The sequence below is a fragment of the Ursus americanus genome, chromosome 4 (genome assembly GCF_024610735.1).
Source record: "Ursus americanus isolate L20-20 chromosome 4, mUrsAme1.1.p, whole genome shotgun sequence".
Lineage (NCBI taxonomy): Eukaryota > Metazoa > Chordata > Mammalia > Carnivora > Ursidae > Ursus > Ursus americanus.
Genome location: NC_142130.1, coordinates 88,590,049 through 88,609,300, shown reverse-complemented (window position 1 = coordinate 88,609,300; position 19,252 = coordinate 88,590,049). Strand labels below are relative to the sequence as shown.

The window sequence follows — 19,252 nt, the reverse complement described above, 5'->3', positions numbered from 1 at the left end:
TGTCAAGTTCCCAGAACTTAGCCAAACCCACCAAAGCGTTCCACCATCAAATACTGTGACTCCCCGCAAAGAGAATCACCACACAGAAAGGGAGAGGAAACAGTTAATGTGGGTTTACCTCTGAGTCTTTAAGCCTCACATAGTTAGAAGGGAAGACTCCGGACTTGTCGCCCACTGTTCCTGTCCACCAGTCACCATCTTTCTTGGTAACCAAAATCACATCCCCTTGCTGAAAGGTTAAATCGCCTTGCTCAGAACTCTCGTAAGTGTACATGGCAATAAATTCTGGTGGGGAGAAATATTGAGATACGGAGAGAGCTTGATTGTTTACAGAAATCCCAGACAGCTTTGCAAACGCAAGTTTATGAAAAAGGAAGTTAGGATAAGATCCATTCAAGAGAAAGGCTTGTCACAGATAAAACCGAATTGTAGGACACCCTGGGCTCCAAATTCCCCAACTGCACATAAACGTTCAGTAACTGCAGACAGGGGGACAATTCCTGTGAAGACCCAGCCATGGGAACAAAAAAGGCCAACTGCGGGTCTACCAACACTGAGTGCCAGGAGTGAGCTATAATTTAATGTCATGATTTCCTTTTAAGTGAAAATGGCTTTTACATTTACTTTTAACTAACATTTACCAAGCAGTCATGCTGAGCACTGATTCAGAGGCACTGACACACAGGGTCTTGTACCTACATCACATATCTGTATTTCCATTTTAAGGGCACCAAGTCACAATTTTGGGAAAGTTTTAGAGGTATAACCTTTATGTAAATTAGACACTGTTCATTATTCAAGTGCCCGAGTGAAAACTCATGCCCTTTTGTGCCATATACACAGATGGTCAGAAGCTGTTAAAACACAAAATAAAAGATACACGCTATTTAGTTAAAAATGGGCATCTTCTCTCTTGCTGTCTCTGCCAAATAAATAAATAAATAAATCTTAAAAAAAAACAAAAAACAAAAAACGGGCATCTACCTGCCATTCAGGTATACAAACAGGAAGCGTGGACTGATAATAAAAGTAATGTCTACTCGATCCCAGAAAATAAGCAAACCTTTCTGAACAAGTTGAAAAGAGATCTCAATTTCTTACATTTTATTATTCACGTCTTAAAGGATGAGAACTAAGGTTCCTTACACCTTGCATGGGAAGGGTGTGCGTTCCAGGGGAAGATTTTCTTTTTAATTACAAAGGGTCGATTTTACTTAGGCTCAGAAACCAAATCACACTCTCTGAAAGATCACTAGACACAAAATTCTAGACACTATACTACGTTCAGGATAAAAGATTTACAGCAAGAAGAACCTAGGTTTCTTGTTTCCACCTTTTCTCCATTTTATCCTAGACCTTTGGGTATTTTTAAAAAATAATTAAAAAAAAAATCACCATGTACCTACCCAGAAAGTTCATTTTTATGATGGATGATGCTTGTTTCTGGCTAAAACTTCAGATGGAACCCTTAAATTCAGAGCCTAATGTTAATTAACAGGCAGATTTAGTATGGAGGAATCCTTTTGGCTCATTTTAAGAGCCTCTGCAGGGGGTACTAATGAAAGCTAAAACAAACACAAAAAACCCCACAAAGCCCCCTAATGCGTGTGCTAATGTGGGCAGCTCCACCTCCTGGGAGAGCCCTCCAAGGCTTGAGGCAGCTTCAGCAGTGCCAGCCGGCAGGCTGGTGCCAGGAGCAACTGCTGGGGAGAGCGGACCCCACGGCAGACACAAGGTCATCCGACGAGCGAGAACAGAAGCCCCTCTGTCTCGAGTCTTCCAGCACGGCTGGCGCACACCTCCACGGTTCAAACTGGAAAAATGATTTCCCACACACGGAAATCAATCTGGCGGTTTTGCTAAGGACATTCTTTTTTCATTAATATATTCCTTTTCCTGATTTCTCCGTACTCTGACCCTTCCCTTTCGGTGTTGCTCTGTTACTTGCCCCTTAGCTCGAGTTCGGCCAATTAAGACAGGATCCTTGGCAGATCGAGACTTTTCCCAGTGATTCCTGCACTGAAAAGTCAGTTTCTCAAAAATGGATCCAAATGTTGAAATAACTTTCAAAATGGTTAAGAAACTTCAGAAGCGTGAACTCTGGCTGAACCTACGGCTGCACTGTAAGATACCAAGGAGACTGGAAAAGACTGTGGCTTTGCTTGCCCTGCTATGCATACAGGCATCTTCGAGGCTGCTGGACTCAGTGGGGACTGAGTGCGAACCAGGACATGGGACGAGGGACCCGCGGTGGCACTCAGACCCGCCTCCGAGACATTTACCACCGGGCACTGGCCATTCCCAGGCTGGCATTCTAAGACAAATCTATTTAATCTGGCGTATGGTTTACTTTAAATGTGACCGCCTTTAATGCAGTATGAATAAGGGGCTCATGAAAGTATGTAGACAGCTTTTCTCTGAACGTCAGCTGCCAAGCTCTCCCACGCCACTCCGGAAGGCCAGCGATCTCTGTCCTAGTGTTTCCTAATATTCCTAAATCATCTGACAATGGATGTAATAAATGTCAGGGGGGATTAGAATCTCTCTCTGTTACCCAACTTTAAACATGCGTGTGGTTCACCTGTGACCTCTGTAGTGAGGCCTCAAGGGACATGTTTCAAAACAAATCAGCATTCATCAGCACTGCTCCTCGATGAGAATGCTCCCCGTGCTAGGAAACGAAACGAAGGGGAAAGCAGACGCTCACTGACCTTTCTCTTAAACGCTTGACACAGACTCTCTGATAATCCTTTGTACTAACTTCCTACCTGAAGGGATGGTCTGTATGCCCACTTTACAGATGAGGAAGTGAAGGCATGATCAAGAGTACGTGGCTACTAGGTGAGAGCCAGGGTATAAACTTCGGCCCTCCGAGGAGACTTAACTGGACATAATACACTGAATTTGGGCAGAATCGTAAAATTTGCTTTATACAAAATTGACCACCCATGCTGTGTTTTTTTTAGAGTTTTTTGCCTCGTTCTGCTAACAGTGGATAAAACACTCATTCAGATGACTGATAAGAGTGTATAAACAGAACTCCGCTAATGATCGTTTTGGTGGGAACAGCAAAAACGGCATCCAATAAAATGCTGGATTTGTTTGGCAGTGATGAGGTTTTTATAGCTGTACCTATCAACTACAAAAATTTTTGCTTCTCAAATTCCTTTTGGAGAAGTAATTGTGTTACCGTGAGTCTGAAAGACCACTGAACCTTAATCCTTGCTGTCTCCACTGAAACAACGGTTTTCATACTTCTGTCTTTCACAAGGCATGCTGAGGAATTCAACACTCTCATGATGACAAACAAACTAAATCAAACACGCTATCTTCACAGAATTTACTTGAGGAACCCACGAAAAATTAGCACATAACTGGGTAGACCTCTGTTAGCTAGGAGCACGGACCAGACTTCTGGTGGAAAGCCCGTCAGCTTCGGGTGCTCTCGTCAATCAGATGAGAATGGCTAGGCTGAAGGCAGAGAAGACGGAGATTTTTACCACTAGAGCCTGGAATTGTGTGGGTTTCGTTCATTCTAAACCCCACACCATGTATCGGCATAAGTAATCCTCAGAATTATGTGACGAAGTAAAGACCAGGAAATAAAGCAATTCATTATTTGTGTCATAAACACTCCAAATGACCTCTTGAGGCCTAAACCATCTGGTGTGGTTATTTACCAGGAACTGAAAAACTGAGCTTTGAGGTGGCAGAGACGGCAGAGATCACCGGGACAGCTTTACTCGACTGCTGTCGTTACAGTTTTAACAAAACACTGATGTACGGGTCAGGGGAGAACCGGCCCTACTAATAGGGGAAGCAACGACCACAATTCAGCCACAGAGATGCTCTCAAAACTGGATCCCTGGCGACGCTGACGTGCCTGTTTCAAAAGCCAAAGGGCTTATGACCAACTCTCGTGACAAGATTCAGTGTTTAGGATCAATGTACGTGATCCTGTTTTGAAAGTCTCCGTGAAGTAGTCTGCTTCTGTGAGGATGGGACCGTTCATTTTACCTCAGAGCGGAGCACACCGAGCGTCCATCAGCATAGTTTAGTTTAAAGTGAAATCCCATCTCATCTCAAACATTTACTGTTTATGTGACGTGATCCCCTCCACCCTCCGGAAGAACATCATTTGACTCAGGTTCTCTCACCTTCTCCCGAAATGGCCGGCTTGGCTGCAGGCGAAGCGACTCTCTTCAGACTAGCGGGACTTTCTGACGAACCAGAGTCCATGCTGGAAGAGGTGGGAAGAGAAAGTACTTTAATTTTTATCTTCAAAGAAATGAATACAAATGACATTGACTTTCCTTTTTTTTTTTTTAAGCTGCTTAATGTTTAAAACTCTGAAGCATCCACAGCAGAAACAGGTGCACTTGGCTAAGTTAAAACACGGAACGTGCAACAGAGGCAGGATTCTGAGCTTGCGTTGTCTCTCAGCACCTGCGATGCTGGGTACGTGGCCTACGTACTGGTCTATTTCCAAGCATGAAGGATAGATGCTCATCCGCTATTTTTCTCTCTTGAAGCCCATAATTTGTTACAAGCACCTACATGATTGCAATAATTGAACTATAACCTTTAGGTTCAAGGGTCCATGCTCTAAGGTTCCTAACAAAAGAGAGAATGTGTTCTTCCCATTATTTCCCCAAATGCTTGGGGCCTCTAAGTCTTCCTCTGTATTTGGCATAGTACTGGGTACTAGACATGAAGAGAGGAATCCTCTCCAACAGATCCACAAGAACGTTCCAGGTCTCAGAGTAGAATTCCCCCTTACAACAAGTCACTGAAAAACAAGATATGCAGCCTTCCACAAGTGAAGGGAAAAAAATGACCACTTATTTGTCAGAGGCTGCCTTCTGCTGGCACGTACCCTAAGTTTTGCAGTTAGAGGAGCGGGAAGACAAAATTATCCTGCAGTCCCATCTGTGACTCTTAACCAATGCAAGCAATATATGTTAATGCCTAACATTGTTTTCATCTAATAGAAGCAGATAAACACAAAAATACCTTGTAGATTTCCTTATGGGCCCTGAAATGAGTTTCACGTAAGACTTGGGGAACCAACCCTTCTGACCTTGAACTTCTCCAAACCACCACATGTCTTGCTGTTCCAGGACGGTGATGACATCATTTTTGTTAAAATTTAAGTGGTTGTCTTTTTTGGCTCTCCAAGGATACAGGGCTTGGGCTTGTAGTCCCTCCACCTTCTCGCCCTTGTGTGGAAACACATAAAGGACCTCTCGTTACTCCGTGATCCGTTACGAACCCAGGTGACATCAGCGCCGGCACGACCGCTCCATTGCAGCAAATGCACACGGGCACACACACACACACACACACACAGCCACAAAGAGCTCTGCCTCGGTGCACCATGGGTGCTGGATCCGTCCCTTAGTAATCGCTTCTTTACAAAAGGAGAGGCAAAAACCTACCAGCCTATTCACAAGGCCATTGTCTGGCCATCTCAAACACCCCCTTTAAACAAACCAGAAGGTCGTATTTATTTTGTGGCACCCCTCCCCCATTTCCAAACGGATTTGGACATTTGGTGGAAGATTAATACTGGAGCAGAAATCTTATGGCATCTCAGAGGATAATGAACGGATGTCTGAGTTTAGGTGGACACAGGAAAATATGCCCTGCGTTGGACTCTGCTTGTTTTAGCTCCTTTTTAGAGACACGAGGTGTAAATCCATTGTGATCCACTGCAAACATCTGTATGCAACGGCAACGTGGGGTTACAGAGAGGAACGGAACGTCCCCTCTGCCTCCTCAAAATAATTTAGGTTAAAAGACTTTATTAACCATAAAGCCCCATAAAAAGGGACAGTACAATATTCTCAGCAAAGATTTCACAACTGATGGGGAAGAAAGAGGTACACACAATGACCTGTACCACCTGGAAGAATGAAGTCTACTACAAACAGGCTCCAACTAGTCACTGTGGGAACAGACAGAAAAGAGGAATGAATTCTGCCCGAGGGCAACAGGGACAATTTCGCAGAGGAGGCAGCACTGGAGTCGGGCCTTGAAGGGCGAGGAGGACTGTGAGAGCTAGGGCTTCCGAAGAAGAGGACTCCAGGCCGAGGGCACGGCACAGGCAAAGGGTCCAGGAAGAGGAGCACAGTCCGGGGGTGCGTGGAGCCTAGTTTCATGGAGGGGTGTAGTAGGAGATGAGGCTGGAAAGGCAGGGTGAGGCATTTATCATCTTTTTAAAAACTGTAACATGAAACCATTACAATATCTTAAGATAAATACGAAAAAAATACGTCAACATTCAATCATACGTGAAAATGGACAGAAACAAACGATAACGCCCAAAGACAGCTCATTCAGAACCAAGGTGTACTTGTCTTTAGAAGACTTTTTCCTATCGACGCTCGATTGTGAGTATTTATGTCAGGTCAAATAGCCCCAGGTGCCATGTTGTCACCTCTCCACCCCGGTCTTCTTGGGTCCTCACCTTAAACCTACGACCCCTCCTCTCTTCCATCTTGGCGGCATACCTCCTTCAAATCCCACAGATTCTCTGCCTCTCATTTTCCTCCCTTGGGCTCGCAGGAGCCCCCTGTCCTCACAGCCCACTGGCTTGTGGCTCTTCTGTGCTGTCTAGTCCTCCCAGCTGCTTCCATTCACTCCTCTGCCAAGCCAGGGCCCCAGGGTCAGCCATTTCGACTGGGTGGGCCCTCACTGGCGTCTCATAAACTCTCGCCCTGAGTCGCCTTCCCTGTGTCTGCCTTGTCAATGCTTCGGCAAGGACACATCTAAATAATCCAGCCTGGACTCAGCGTTGGAACCCTATGCGTGTCACTTACTAATTCGTGACTTGGACAACTGTTTCATCTCCCTAGGCCTCAGTCTCCACATTATAAACCAGAAACACTTTCTCTTAAAGGTTAAGAAAGTTTAATGCATCTATCCATGGTACTGCCGTGATAGTAATAATTATCGTCGTAGTAGCTTCTCTTTCTAGTCCCGGACTGTAAAGTTATGGCTGCAGGAGCTGAGACAGTGTAGGGGTGACCAGTTACAGATTCAGGTTAAATCCAGCCCAGAAATCCTTCACTCTTCTTGGCTGATTTTGAGAACTTGGCAGCCCTTACTGTCCCCTCCCAAGAGCACGGCCACACAGTACCACCTGGACTCCTTTCTCTCCCTTATCCTCCTCCAGTCTCTCTTCATCCTCCCTCTCCCAGAAGAAGAATCCTGTCTTCTCTCTGCACCCTGCATGTGGTTCCCACCCCCAACCATTACGTTCTTGGTGCCTGACTCGGTGGTCCCTTTCTCCCTGGTGCCCTCCCTCCGTGGTCACAAACCTCTCCACTCGCTCACTCTCTTTGCTCCCCTGTCCTTCGCGATCCCTTTATCCTACTCCTTCCCAGGTCACAGGTACACTCTTCTTGCCACACTGACTGCTCTCTGCCCTGGTCACCACCCCCTTTCTGCAAACAACCAAGCCGGGACAGAAGCAAAGAGCAAAGGGAAGGAACCCCTCGGGTAGCTTCTCCTCCTCTCCTGGGTCAGAGAACACACACACTCTGCCTATTTTCCACTTTCTTGCTCTGTTCTCTCTTTTTTGAAGCTCTCACATGTGGCCTTGGAGCTGATCTACGTTCCCACCTTAAACTGAACACATCTGCAATCGAGCTCCTCCCTCCAATTATCAATCACTTTCTCTCTGTGCCCCCATTTCTCTTTGAAGTCAAATCCTTTACTCAATCCCAGAGCGTTTTCCTTCCCTTTGGCTCCAACAGGAGTGTGACTCAGTCCTGTTTAGCGGTTGCTGCTGCCCCATGTCCTGTGCTTGCACCCCCGCCCCCCACGAACCTGTTCCAGGTCAGAAACTGTCCCCCGCCCCCAAATGCCTGCTCTGTTTGACTATTTACAGACATGTCATTCCTTTACCTTTACTGTATTAAGTCAACTACTGCTTTACTGTATAGAGTAATAATATTCATAAAAACTACTTTATCCTTTCAGAAACACTTCCTCAGTAGGGCATTTAAGAGCTTCCCATTCACCCGTAATCAGCCAATCTTTTCCGATATATACTCACTGGTCTCCCCAAATTGACTGGCCGGCCCAAGCTTTTCCTGAGACACTCGGCTCTCCTACCTTCGAGCCTCTCCTCACAGTATCTGCTGGCTGATAGGCCAGGCCGCTCCACTTCCGAATAAAATCTACCCAGGGCAAGATGCCATTCAAATGCCACCTCCTTGGTGAAGCTTTCCTGGTCAACTTGTGCAGGAGATGACCCTCCTCTCAACTCTCCAGGCTCCTTAACGCTACTGGGAAAACTCGAACTGAATCCACACTGCCACCTGACCCAGAGACATATAAATAACACTGTCCAGAAGCACTTGCCAAACGTGCTGGTACTGGGTACAGCGGGCTAGGTCTTCGCACTCCCACGGACTGCCTTTACCTGGCCTAAAACAGGAGACGGAGAGGACCCGGTGGCCGTGGCTGGAGTAAATGCTGATCTCTGCCGTAGCTGGCCGGCACTTGGGACAGTGAGCGAGGGCTGGGCGGCCCAGGCGTCCCAGTTGTCCGTCTCTGGCTTCTCATTCGTGCTGGTGGGCCACCTGGAAGGAAACATATTCCACCATGAGAAGTTAGTCCTTCCTACGTGCCAGCTTTTCGCCCACGGCAGGCGGAGACCCAGTACGTTTATGGGGCTTTCTAACGTTCAAAAACAAGACGGGGAGGAAAGAGCTTCCGACGTGGGCTTGAGTCTGGGCTTCACACCCTAGTGACGAACCTCAGGCAAATGACAGTAGTCTCTCCAAGTCTTCATTTCCTCATCGATAAAATGGGAACAATATTCTGCCACTCTGGTTCACGGTGAGGGTCCCATGACATATGGGACAGGGTCTCTCTGCAACTCAAGCACCAGAGAGGCAGCCTTGCATGATCACTACGGCCATTTGTAAAAGCGCCAGCGAGGCCAGCAAAAGAGAAGGTCTACAGCACGTGCGAAGCCAGCTTTGCAGCCGGCGCTTAACGCCGTCTCTCTGTCCCATCCACCCTGCGGTGAGTACCCGGCCACGTGCCCAGCCACCAGGGCAACGACAAGTGGTATCCTTACAGCAAACAGTCATGCTGGATCTCAGGGACAGTTTTAATTTTGTGATTTTTACAATGTTAAATAAATACATCTGTGTGAACATGAATCCAAATGTAATTTACTTTTTACATCTTTATAAGACATAAGGACATTTGCAAATCAAAAAAATTCCTTTGGGGGTGCCAGGGTGGCTCAGTCGATTAAGCGTCTGACTCTTGATTTCGGCTCAGGTCAGGGTCTCACAGCCGTGGAATCGAGCCCTGTTCTGGGCCCTGCATTGGGTGTGGAGCCTGCTTAAGATTTTCTCTCTCTCTCCCTCTCTAATAAAAATTAAAAAAAAAAAAATTCCTTTGTTAGACTGCACACCCTGATGCTGGGTGCCCATAATTACAGCAGGAGAACTGCACACCACCCATGTATCACAATGACTGGGTCCACAGCAAAACGAAATCCTAGAAAACACGGTATTTGTCTTCTATGTTAGCCTAGGCTTTAGTTTAAAGAAAGTCGGAACTTTTCAATCAAGATCAGGACAGGAAGGGAGAGTTTCAACTTGGAATCATGCTTAATGGGAGGCGACTTTTTAGTAGAGATTAGACAGGGAGGACCCTTCTGCACCTGCAACCTTTTACATGAAAATAAGAGGATGAAAACCTTGCTATTCCTTACATCCTTCCCTCCACTTACTCCACCCTGGTCACCATGCTCCTTTCTCCCCTCTGTTTGAGCCATCTGGTCTTTCTCTAGCATTACGTCTGGACTCCTGGCCTTCCATGTTTCTTCTGAAAGATGATTAGACTTGAAAAAAAAAATTAAGATACTTCTTACTCAGATCACTCCTACTTGACTGCTTGTCTAAAATACTTTTCGGGGGCGCCTGGGTGGCTCAGTCGTTAAGCGTCTGCCTTCAGCTCAGGGCGTGATCCCGGTGTTCTGGGATCGAGCCCCGCATCAGGCTCCTCCACTGGGAGCCTGCTTCTTCCTCTCGCACTCCCCCTGCTTGTGTTCCCTCTCTCGCTGGCTGTCTCTCCCTATGTCAAATAAATAAAATCTTTAAAAATAAATAAATAAATGAATAAATAAAATACTTTTCGACAACTGCACACGCAGATCATGGTCCTCTAACTGTGAGCATGGACAGCAGTTTCCTCCATCATTTCAAACCTCTGCTTACACACGTCTTTGAAGGCCATTTCCCGATGACCAAGGGCACCGCCCCGACAGCAGCCCAGAGCACATGTCGCTTCGCTCCCCGGTACGTGTGTACCAGACCGATGACAAAGGAAAGCTTTAGAGGAAACAGCTTTCTAGCTTGTCCAAAACCACATGACTGAATTCAATTTCTGTTTCTGACCAGCAAAGAAGGGCTGCTTACATGCAGGAAATGACTCTATGTGCTGACTGACCTGGATGTCAGATCATTAGGAAACGGTATTTCTCCATTTCTTCCACAAGAAGGAAAGACACAGACGAATTACTGAGCGCAGTGAGATGATAGGCTTGATGTCGCGTGTACCAAGACAAATGACTTTGGAGCGATGAGACCATCGGATCCAGGTCAGAGACCGGAATCCACGGTTTGCTAGCAGAGCGGTCAGAGAAAGGGGTACTGAAAATAAGCCCTATCCTTTCCGCAGAGGTACAGCCCAAAACTATGAAAAGGATTACTGAGCGAGGAGGTGAACACTCCTCAGAAAGAGCGTGTCTACACGTACGTGGAGCTGAAGTCAGCCCAGTTGTTGGGGGTCGTGGAGGGCTCTGGAGCGGTCACTGCCACAGGCGCGGGGGTCTCACGCACGGCCAGTTTGGGTGCAGGGGTGGAGGTCGGGTCAGGCCCGGGTTTGACTGGAGCGGGAACCTCATTTTCTGGGATTTTCTCTGCATAGTTTGCAGGGAACCATCCTGTCTTTCCTTTTAATTCTCCGCCAAGCCAGCCCGGTTCTCCAGTTTGGCTTTCATCCACCTGCAGGAAGAGTTACAACGTTTAACTAAAGTGGAGATAAATCAACCCGTAAAGACACCAAGCACCCTTCCAGGCCCAAGCCCTAAGCCTCCGTCCAAGTCGGATGGACACACCACACACGGATGCCTCTTCACCCTATTCTCGTCTCCTGAACAAACAGCATGTATTGTAATTCAAGTTCTCATTCTTTCTGCCTTTTTTTTTTTTTACCCCCCCCCCCAACTTTTCTAGCAATGGCAGTTAAGATAATGTGCCTGAAGTCCTCAGGCCCATAGTTGAAATTTTTAGAGTTACCCTGAATTGGAAAGTGATCTGACAGACTTCATCACTCAGGAGGTCATGTAATTATTAAAAAATAATCTGACTTGGGTTTAGGATTTAAAACTGAAAGCAAAGGGTGCAATCAACATTAATCAGTACTCTAAAAATCTCTAATAACTAAGTGGTATTTGTTCAGCACAGGGATAAGAAAGATAAAAACATGGTCTTAGATGGTTTCCACAGGAAGCAAAGCTGACGTTAAGCCATTTAAAAGCACTTCTTTAATTTTCTCATCATATATCTCATTTAAATTAAATTAAAGAGATTATTCATGGCAACGGTCAATTTTATTAAGGTCCTATGTTTTTCTTTTATATAAATTTAACTTCAATATCATAAAAGTGCACCTGAGAACACAGAATTCTGCTGTTTAAAATTCTCACAGAGGCTATTATATCAAGTGCTTTTAATGTTTGCATTTTAATTCTAACTTAAAAGGATCATTCAAAATCACCAGGATGGTTCTACCTATCTTTAGGAGTTACCCCCACTATTTTATGAGCAACAGGAGAACGACTTTGGAGGAAAATTACGTTCACTATTAGAAAACTATTTTCATTACTAAAAAAGGGTCTATCAGAGACCTTATCTTATTTTTATCCCTTAATATATACTGCCCGAGGAGGTAAAACATTGAACACTTCATCAGACATTAATGTTGCTTTTTAGAAATCACAGACATGAGTAGGTAGGATCGTAACAATGATTCTGGAAAAACAGAAAAAATACCAGTTTTCTAACTCATTCAAATATACAGTAAAAATATTAATATAAAATGAAGCCCCAAACTATGGAACCAAACATCTACTACTTGCATTCAGTGCAGAGTAACTGGAACGTTTATTAGCATACTTGAATTTTAAACATGCTTGGGATGGGGTGGAAAAAGTAGAAGTACATGGCTTACGACTTAACTCTACATCTTACTTATAAAACTTTCAGTAAGTGGAAGATGCTGGCACTCTGCTCCACCTTAAGGAGCCCTTACTGTCAGGGGTAAAAGCAATTTTTAAAACCAAGAAGTCTCCAAAAAGGAGTTCCCCAAGATAAAGAGCGATATTGCTTCAGAGGTTCTCTTTTTTGCTTTACAGTTCTGATATTCTTGCTAACGCTTACATCAGATGTGAACACATTAGCCACTTTTCATTCAACTCCCCCACACTGTTGTGTGCTTACGTTCCTTTTTCTGGGCAGCCCCAACTGTTTCTCTAGATGAGGATTTAAGATGACATTTTTTTCCACTTGGATTTTATGTGAAATGCAAATGGCTAAACGCCTTTCCTTCTTCATTTATATTTATTGGTGATATTATGACACATTTAAACATCACTACAGCTTTGCAATGGAAACACCTGTTTCTGGGCCAGATTGTGCCAGGGGCTCCCCAACTCCTCGGCAGGTTCAACAGTCAAGCTCCACCTCCTTCCACTTATTCTAGGACTACAGGTGATGTCAGGCAGGAGTGAGTGAGGAATGAACTTGAGCCTAAGACAGCGAAAGGTCTGATCAAGAGCAGGGCTCTGCAATTAGACTGGCCCCAATTTAAATACTAGTTCTACCAATTATTAACCAGGTGACTTTGGGCAACTTCCATCTCTTGGTGCCTCAAGTTCTTCATGTATCAAATTGGGATAATAGTACCTGTCTCATTATGGTGGCTACGAGAATTGTGAAATATTTAAAATACTGCCTGGTATATGAGAAGTGTTTTAAAAGCCACCTCTCCTGTTGTCCCACTCTAAATCTGTACTGAAGCTCTCTCATTTGGTCTTTTGTCCTGTTCTAAGGGCCTGGTCTTTACCCTCACTTCAGGGAACCAGTCCTGGTTTCCTGTATGGGGGCGCTCTCTGCTCTAGAAAGCTGCCTGGGACCCCGGGCCCTCTGTGTTTGCCTTATTGCCAGCAGCAATCCTTTAGGGGCTGGAGTTCAATCCTGGATCATGGCCTACCTGGAACTTCTACTGGTCTGTCCAAATAGGACCTCCTCAAATGTTCACTGCTTTACTCAATTATGTCCTATGTTTTACTGTCATTCCCTTGACACACAGGGTCTTATATGGTTAACAGGACTTTTGGGACTGACATCTGGAACTGGATCTGAAGCCCCATGGGGAGATCTAGCTTGTATCCCAGGTAGCTGATCACACCCAGCCCTGTTTCCCTGATAAGACAGAAAGCATGAGTCACTGCTGCAAGATGGTTTGTATAGTTAGGAAGCAGAGAAGGTACCACATCATTCTCTTATCTGTGCCAACAAGAGTTTCTCCATCCTTCAGGGTAATAATGAAATCAGTTTTGCCCTTTTAACCAAGGAAATTCACTGGTCAGCTTTGACCAAACAATAGTCTCAATTAGCCTGATTTGTTCTTATACGAATCCATTAATTTTAACAAATAACTTAATTTTAAGATTCTGAGGATAGAAGAAAAATTCATTCTTAACGTTAAACTAACCACTCAGAAAAAGCACAAAGTTTGTCAAAAGGAGAAACATTTCTTCCTGGATTTGGGAACCCTGGCCCAAAATGCCAATCCAATGATGGAAAAACAGTGTGTACAATCAGAACAGAACAAGAGTTCAGCATATAAACTTTTCAACAGGGCTGGCTATAATGTGGAGTTTAATGTATGTCAAGTAGATCCATCTATGGGAGGCTCTAAGTCAGGGGGATCTGAAATACTAACAACATTGGCCTTAATACACTTTCATTTCACCAGCCCCACTGCATTTGAGGTCATTCTGGTGGAACATCAGCAAAGAGGGAAACACAAACCTCAGATACTGCGTACGTGTCTCAAATGTTACCGATCTAGTCTACAGAATGTTAATATCCACCGTATGCTGCAGGGCTTGACTGCAACAGTCAAATGCACATGGCAGCTATGAGGTTCAAGTACATATGGCTAAGCCTGATAATACTCTTTTCTCAAGGTTTCTATGCTTCACGGCTGCCAAATACATCAGGTAGCGTAAGTATTCCTGAAATCTCTGACCTTGTCGCAAAGAGGGGAAAAAGAAATTCCCTCTCCCCTCACAAGCATGACACAGAACAAGGACAGCAAGGAGATTTAAACTGTGTACAGACTCAGGCCAGGTGGTGGGGCTGCCTGGGATGTGCTGAGGAGTACGGGGAGCAAGACACGGTTCATGCATTTGCTAGCTTGGAAATGCAAGGTTTTCCCCAAAACTTTTGGGTTAGAATACTGAAATTGTTCTCTAAAGCCCTAATCTAGAGTTCGTCAAATTTTTCCTCTGTTCTAACTACTCAACTCTGCTCTTGCAGCACAAAAGCAGCTGTAGGCAGTATGCAAATGAATGAGTCCAGCTATGCTCCAATAAAACTTTATTACAAAACAAGCAGGGGGCTGCACTTGGCCCACTCCTGGAATCGGATGTGTACTGGTCCCTCCGAACAGTAATGATACTATGACCAACTGTGACTAAACAAGCCAACCACCTCAAATGTTAAGGTTACAGAAATCAAAGGAAGGCAGGAAAGGAAAGATACTGACTATATTAAAAAAAAAAAAAATCTCCATCAAGAGAAAACAAGGAGAAACAATGAGTTTACTGTTACACGATTAACATCAAATTAGAAGATGAACAATTTTCAGAATGAATTGAACTGGTTGATGGCTGACAACCGCTAACAAAGTGTCCTTTTCTGGGATATGTTTCAGAAAGGACTTCGAATTAGTCTTGACAGGAAAAAGGCATTAGGTTAGACTGGTGGTTCCCAAAAGTGACTGTTTAACACAACTACCTGGAGAAGATACTGAATCCTGAATATGGAGAAAAGTGCCCAGAGTCTCTAGGGGTGAGCTCTGGGTCACATATCTCTTCTAAGCTCCCTGAACAGTTCTAATGTCCTCAGTCCTTCACCACCCAGACCTGCTGAGTCAGATGATTGGCCTGTGCTCTTAAGACAAACTTCAACAAAATGGCAGTGAGCAAAAGCCTTCTGATTTTTTTTTTTAAAGTAAGCTCTACACCCAACATGGGGCTTGAACTCATCACCCCGAGATCAAGACTCACATGCTCTTCTGACTGAGCCAGCCATGAGGCCCTCTTCTAATTTCTTAGGCTATTCCAATACACTATGGATGTCAAATTTGATCTATTCACCCTCCAAATATTGGGACCTCAGGATCAGAAGATAGGCCATCAATGTTCACAGTATTTAAGTCTTAGCTGTCAAGGTCAAACTCAATGACGAAGCTTCCATTAAGAAGTTCTTCTCTGAGTATATCGGTCCATTCTGATTCCTTTCTTCTTAAATTCCTAGCAGAGCTAGTAAGCATGCATGGAGAACTTCATCAGACGTTGGCTTTTTCATGTGCTTCTCCCTACTTTTCTAAAAAGATTTTAAACATCTGAATGGCAGATGTCATCTTCGATTTCTTTATATTATAAACAATATTTAGAATAGGACTATATACAAGATACCACTTTAACTTTGTTAACCGTGGGAAAAAATATTTTTTGGAGAAAACTGGACTGATAGTTAACTTCCTTCAAAAACAAGACTTTCTAAAGCTCCCGCCAAGACTGCTGATGTTAAAAAAGGAAACGTTTGACTTCTGAAATCTAACCAGGAATAGTCCGCTAATGTACAAAGAAGTCTGAGAAATGTGAGAATCTGATGACTATCGTGCTCACAAAAATAAGTGAAATCCTAATTATTCAACCAAGAGATTGATAGTAACGTTCTACTACCTATTTTCATGATCATATTTCTTTCTTTCTTTTTTTTTTTTTTTAAAGATTTTATTTATTTATTTGACAGAGATAGAGACAGCCAGCGAGAGAGGGAACACAAGCAGGGGGAGTGGGAGAGGAAGAAGCAGGCTCCTAGCAGAAGAGCGTGATGTGGGGCTCGATCCCATAACGCCGGGATCACGCCCTGAGCCGAAGGCAGACGCTTAACCGCTGTGCCACCCAGGCGCCCCTCATGATCATATTTCTTAACCTCAAACTTCAGAGAATAAAAAAATTGTTACTATCACATGTCAATTTCCCTTGGGTTTTTTTGCGCTGATTGTTAACCCCACGAAGATAATACAGTTGAATGCCATTTGGGGTGTAATGTTGCACCGTGCAGAAGACGACACTGCTGCTGTTCCCTCAGCAAACCAGTAAATTATGCTAAGCTGTATATTCCATCCTTCATGACATATCTGGCATGTCTGAGAAAAAGCAAACACCATTCCAGACCTGGATACTCATTCTGTTATACTTGTCAAAGTTGGATTTATTTTTAGTTGAGACACTTGTAAATATGAAAATAATAAAAAAGTACAAAAAAATTAAACATGAAAGCCGCCTCTTTACTGCCCAGCAGTAACCGATGTTGACGGTTTCATGTTTGTATTTCAAGAATTTAACCACACACATAAAAACATTCACATATACACACACACAGATTTTTATTTAACCAAAATACAATTATACTGTACATATTGTTTCTGCCTTTTTCTTCTTTTTTTACTGGTGAGCTTATCTGTATGTGAACTGGTTTTTTTTTTTTTTTTTTTCACATCTTAAATCTTCCTGCTCAGCTATACCATAATTTATTTAAACCATTCCCTTACTTATACGGGGCTATTCCTTTTTTGTTTTTACCAACAATGCTGCAGGCAACATTCGTCTACACATGTATTTGTGCATATGCCAAAATACCATCTAGAGGAGGGAGAAAAGCAGAATTTCTGGGTCAAGGGGAATAAGAATTTTAAATTTAAATAGGTATGGTCAAATTGCTTTTAAAATAGCTTGGCCAATGCATACAACCATGCTGACAGTGTGTATTTCATCTACTTTCCTGCACTCTTGATAAAGCTGGATATACCAAACCTTTAAACTTGCTCAGGTGAGAAATGAAAAATGTGATCTGGTTTTTTTAACTTGCATTTCCTGATCACCAATGAGATAAAGCCTCTTTTTGTGTATTTTTAATATCATATACTTTTCTTCATGTGTGAATATCTCTTCAGATCCTTGGACAAGTTTTGTAAGTTTTGGGTTTCTTTCATGTTAACTTTTGGGAGTCTATACATAATATGGATGTGTTCTGCAATATAGAAGTTTTAATTATTTTCTGTTGTCAAATCTGTCCATTTTTACCATTTATGGCTTCTGGTTTTAACTCAGAAAGGTATTTCTTTGCCAGGAAATTATTTCCATAGTCTCCTTTAAAATTTTTTTTTTGAAGAAATTTAACTTTTAAAGTTTAAACTACTTGGAACTTATTTTTGTCTGTAGCCGGAGATGGAGACTTAACCTTATAATTTGCCAAATACACAGCCTTTAAGTTAGTCCTTAAATGGAATTTAGCAAAGAGAAATCCGGTACACAAACTTTTATACCTTTTTTTTTTTTTAAAGCAAAACCTACCACACAAACTCAAAACATATTTTTACTGCCACGACAACACCCAAAGATATGTGTACTTACACAGAATCAGTGATTTAAAAGAAGGAAACATTTAATAAGATGCAGACTTCCTGACAGTTACACAGACTTACCCATTCCCCTTTAACCTCCACCAGGAAAGCAAAGGTTTGAAAGCAAGGCAAAATATGTTTAATGAATGTTTTAGTTTTACAGCACATCTCAACTCTATTCATCTAGTCAAGCTGGTGGTTAACTAGCCAGTTTGAGGAATAATATCATTTTAACAGGACTATGTTTCCAAAAAATAGCAATTATTTCTCGCTAAAGCACAGACCATCTAGAACACTTCCTTATTGTAACATCTGTAACACTTCCTTATCTCAAGAAGAGAACACTACTTTTCTGTACCTTGTGTTGCGACAAAACCCAGTTTCAAAACCATTAGGCTCTTTTTTTTTTTGTTTCAGTGTAAAGACACAACTTTGTAATGAGGTCCTCTCTGATGTCACATTGTACTTTCACAAGTTTTTTAGAGTCCCAGTATGGTATTCTTATATATTTTAACAATTCATACACTTTAAAAGCCACGATAGTTCAAAGACGAGGCAGTACGAGTGAAGTGCGTCAGGCCATTAGAAAACAGGGTGGGAAAGAGTCAGTGGTGAAGGAGATGCCTTGCACCACTGGAGCACTGTGCCCACGCCACAGAGAAACCAGCCGCTCTTTCTGTAAAGAGCAAGTGAGGCCGCACGCAGGCCGCACACACTGTTTGCTGAACGAAGGCTGCACTTTTTTTGAAGAGGGTTTGTTATTGTTACGGAGATTTTGCCTTCTAGAGAATCTGATATTTGGCCCTGACTCCCTTATTTGAAGCCCATGAGAATTTGAGAAAAAACTGTCCAAAATAAAGGGGAGAAAGGATTGAGATCTCTGAAGACCGAACACGTTGTTCTTTCTATATATTTTGGCTCATTAAGGATCGTATATTCTCCACACAGAGACCTGATCTATACACGCAAGATGAACGCGTGAGTGACAGTGCAATGATCTGTGCATTACCCTTGAACTTCAAAGATACCTACCGCTGGTACCACAACCACGTTGGTCTCAGTAAGAGTTCTTTTACAATTTGGAACCATTCCCATCTTTAAACAAACAAAAAATGCCAAGAGTAATGCAAAGTTTGACTACTTCTACAACTCTTAATTCTGAAGTTACTAACTAGATGGAAGAACTACTGTTTTCTTTTAGAAAATAATTTAGGTTAACCGCCTGGTTTTATTCTTTCCTAAACTGGTTACTACAGTTTGAGTTACAATCACACGATTATATTTAACTATTAGTATAATTAAAGGAAATCAACTATGACAAAGCAAAATTCTGAACTCTTTTATTTGCTCATTTATAGAGTAAGAAGACAGATTAACTGTATGTAATTCATGACTCTTCACACAATTCAAAGATCACAAAATTAAAGGGGAAAAAAGATGCACTGACCCAAAG

General features: G+C 43.2%; 1 protein-coding gene across 5 annotated transcripts in view; it reads right to left on the bottom strand.

Annotated features, from left to right (window-relative positions):
• The window catches only part of ITSN1 (intersectin 1), a 214,813-nt gene that overhangs the window by 64,341 nt on the left and 131,220 nt on the right, over window positions 1-19,252 (bottom strand). For 4 of the 5 annotated variants that reach the window (XM_045785563.2, XM_045785564.2, XM_045785565.2 and 1 more), the window contains 5 exons: window positions 10,789-11,036; window positions 8,432-8,591; window positions 5,014-5,219; window positions 4,158-4,240; window positions 119-285 (listed from right to left, as the gene is read on the bottom strand). In XM_045785563.2, coding sequence (XP_045641519.1) covers window positions 119-285; window positions 4,158-4,240; window positions 5,014-5,219; window positions 8,432-8,591; window positions 10,789-11,036 — 864 coding nt within the window. The remainder of the gene's footprint in view (window positions 1-118; window positions 286-4,157; window positions 4,241-5,013; window positions 5,220-8,431; window positions 8,592-10,788; window positions 11,037-19,252) is intronic. The other variant, XM_087861773.1, reaches the window with a different exon arrangement.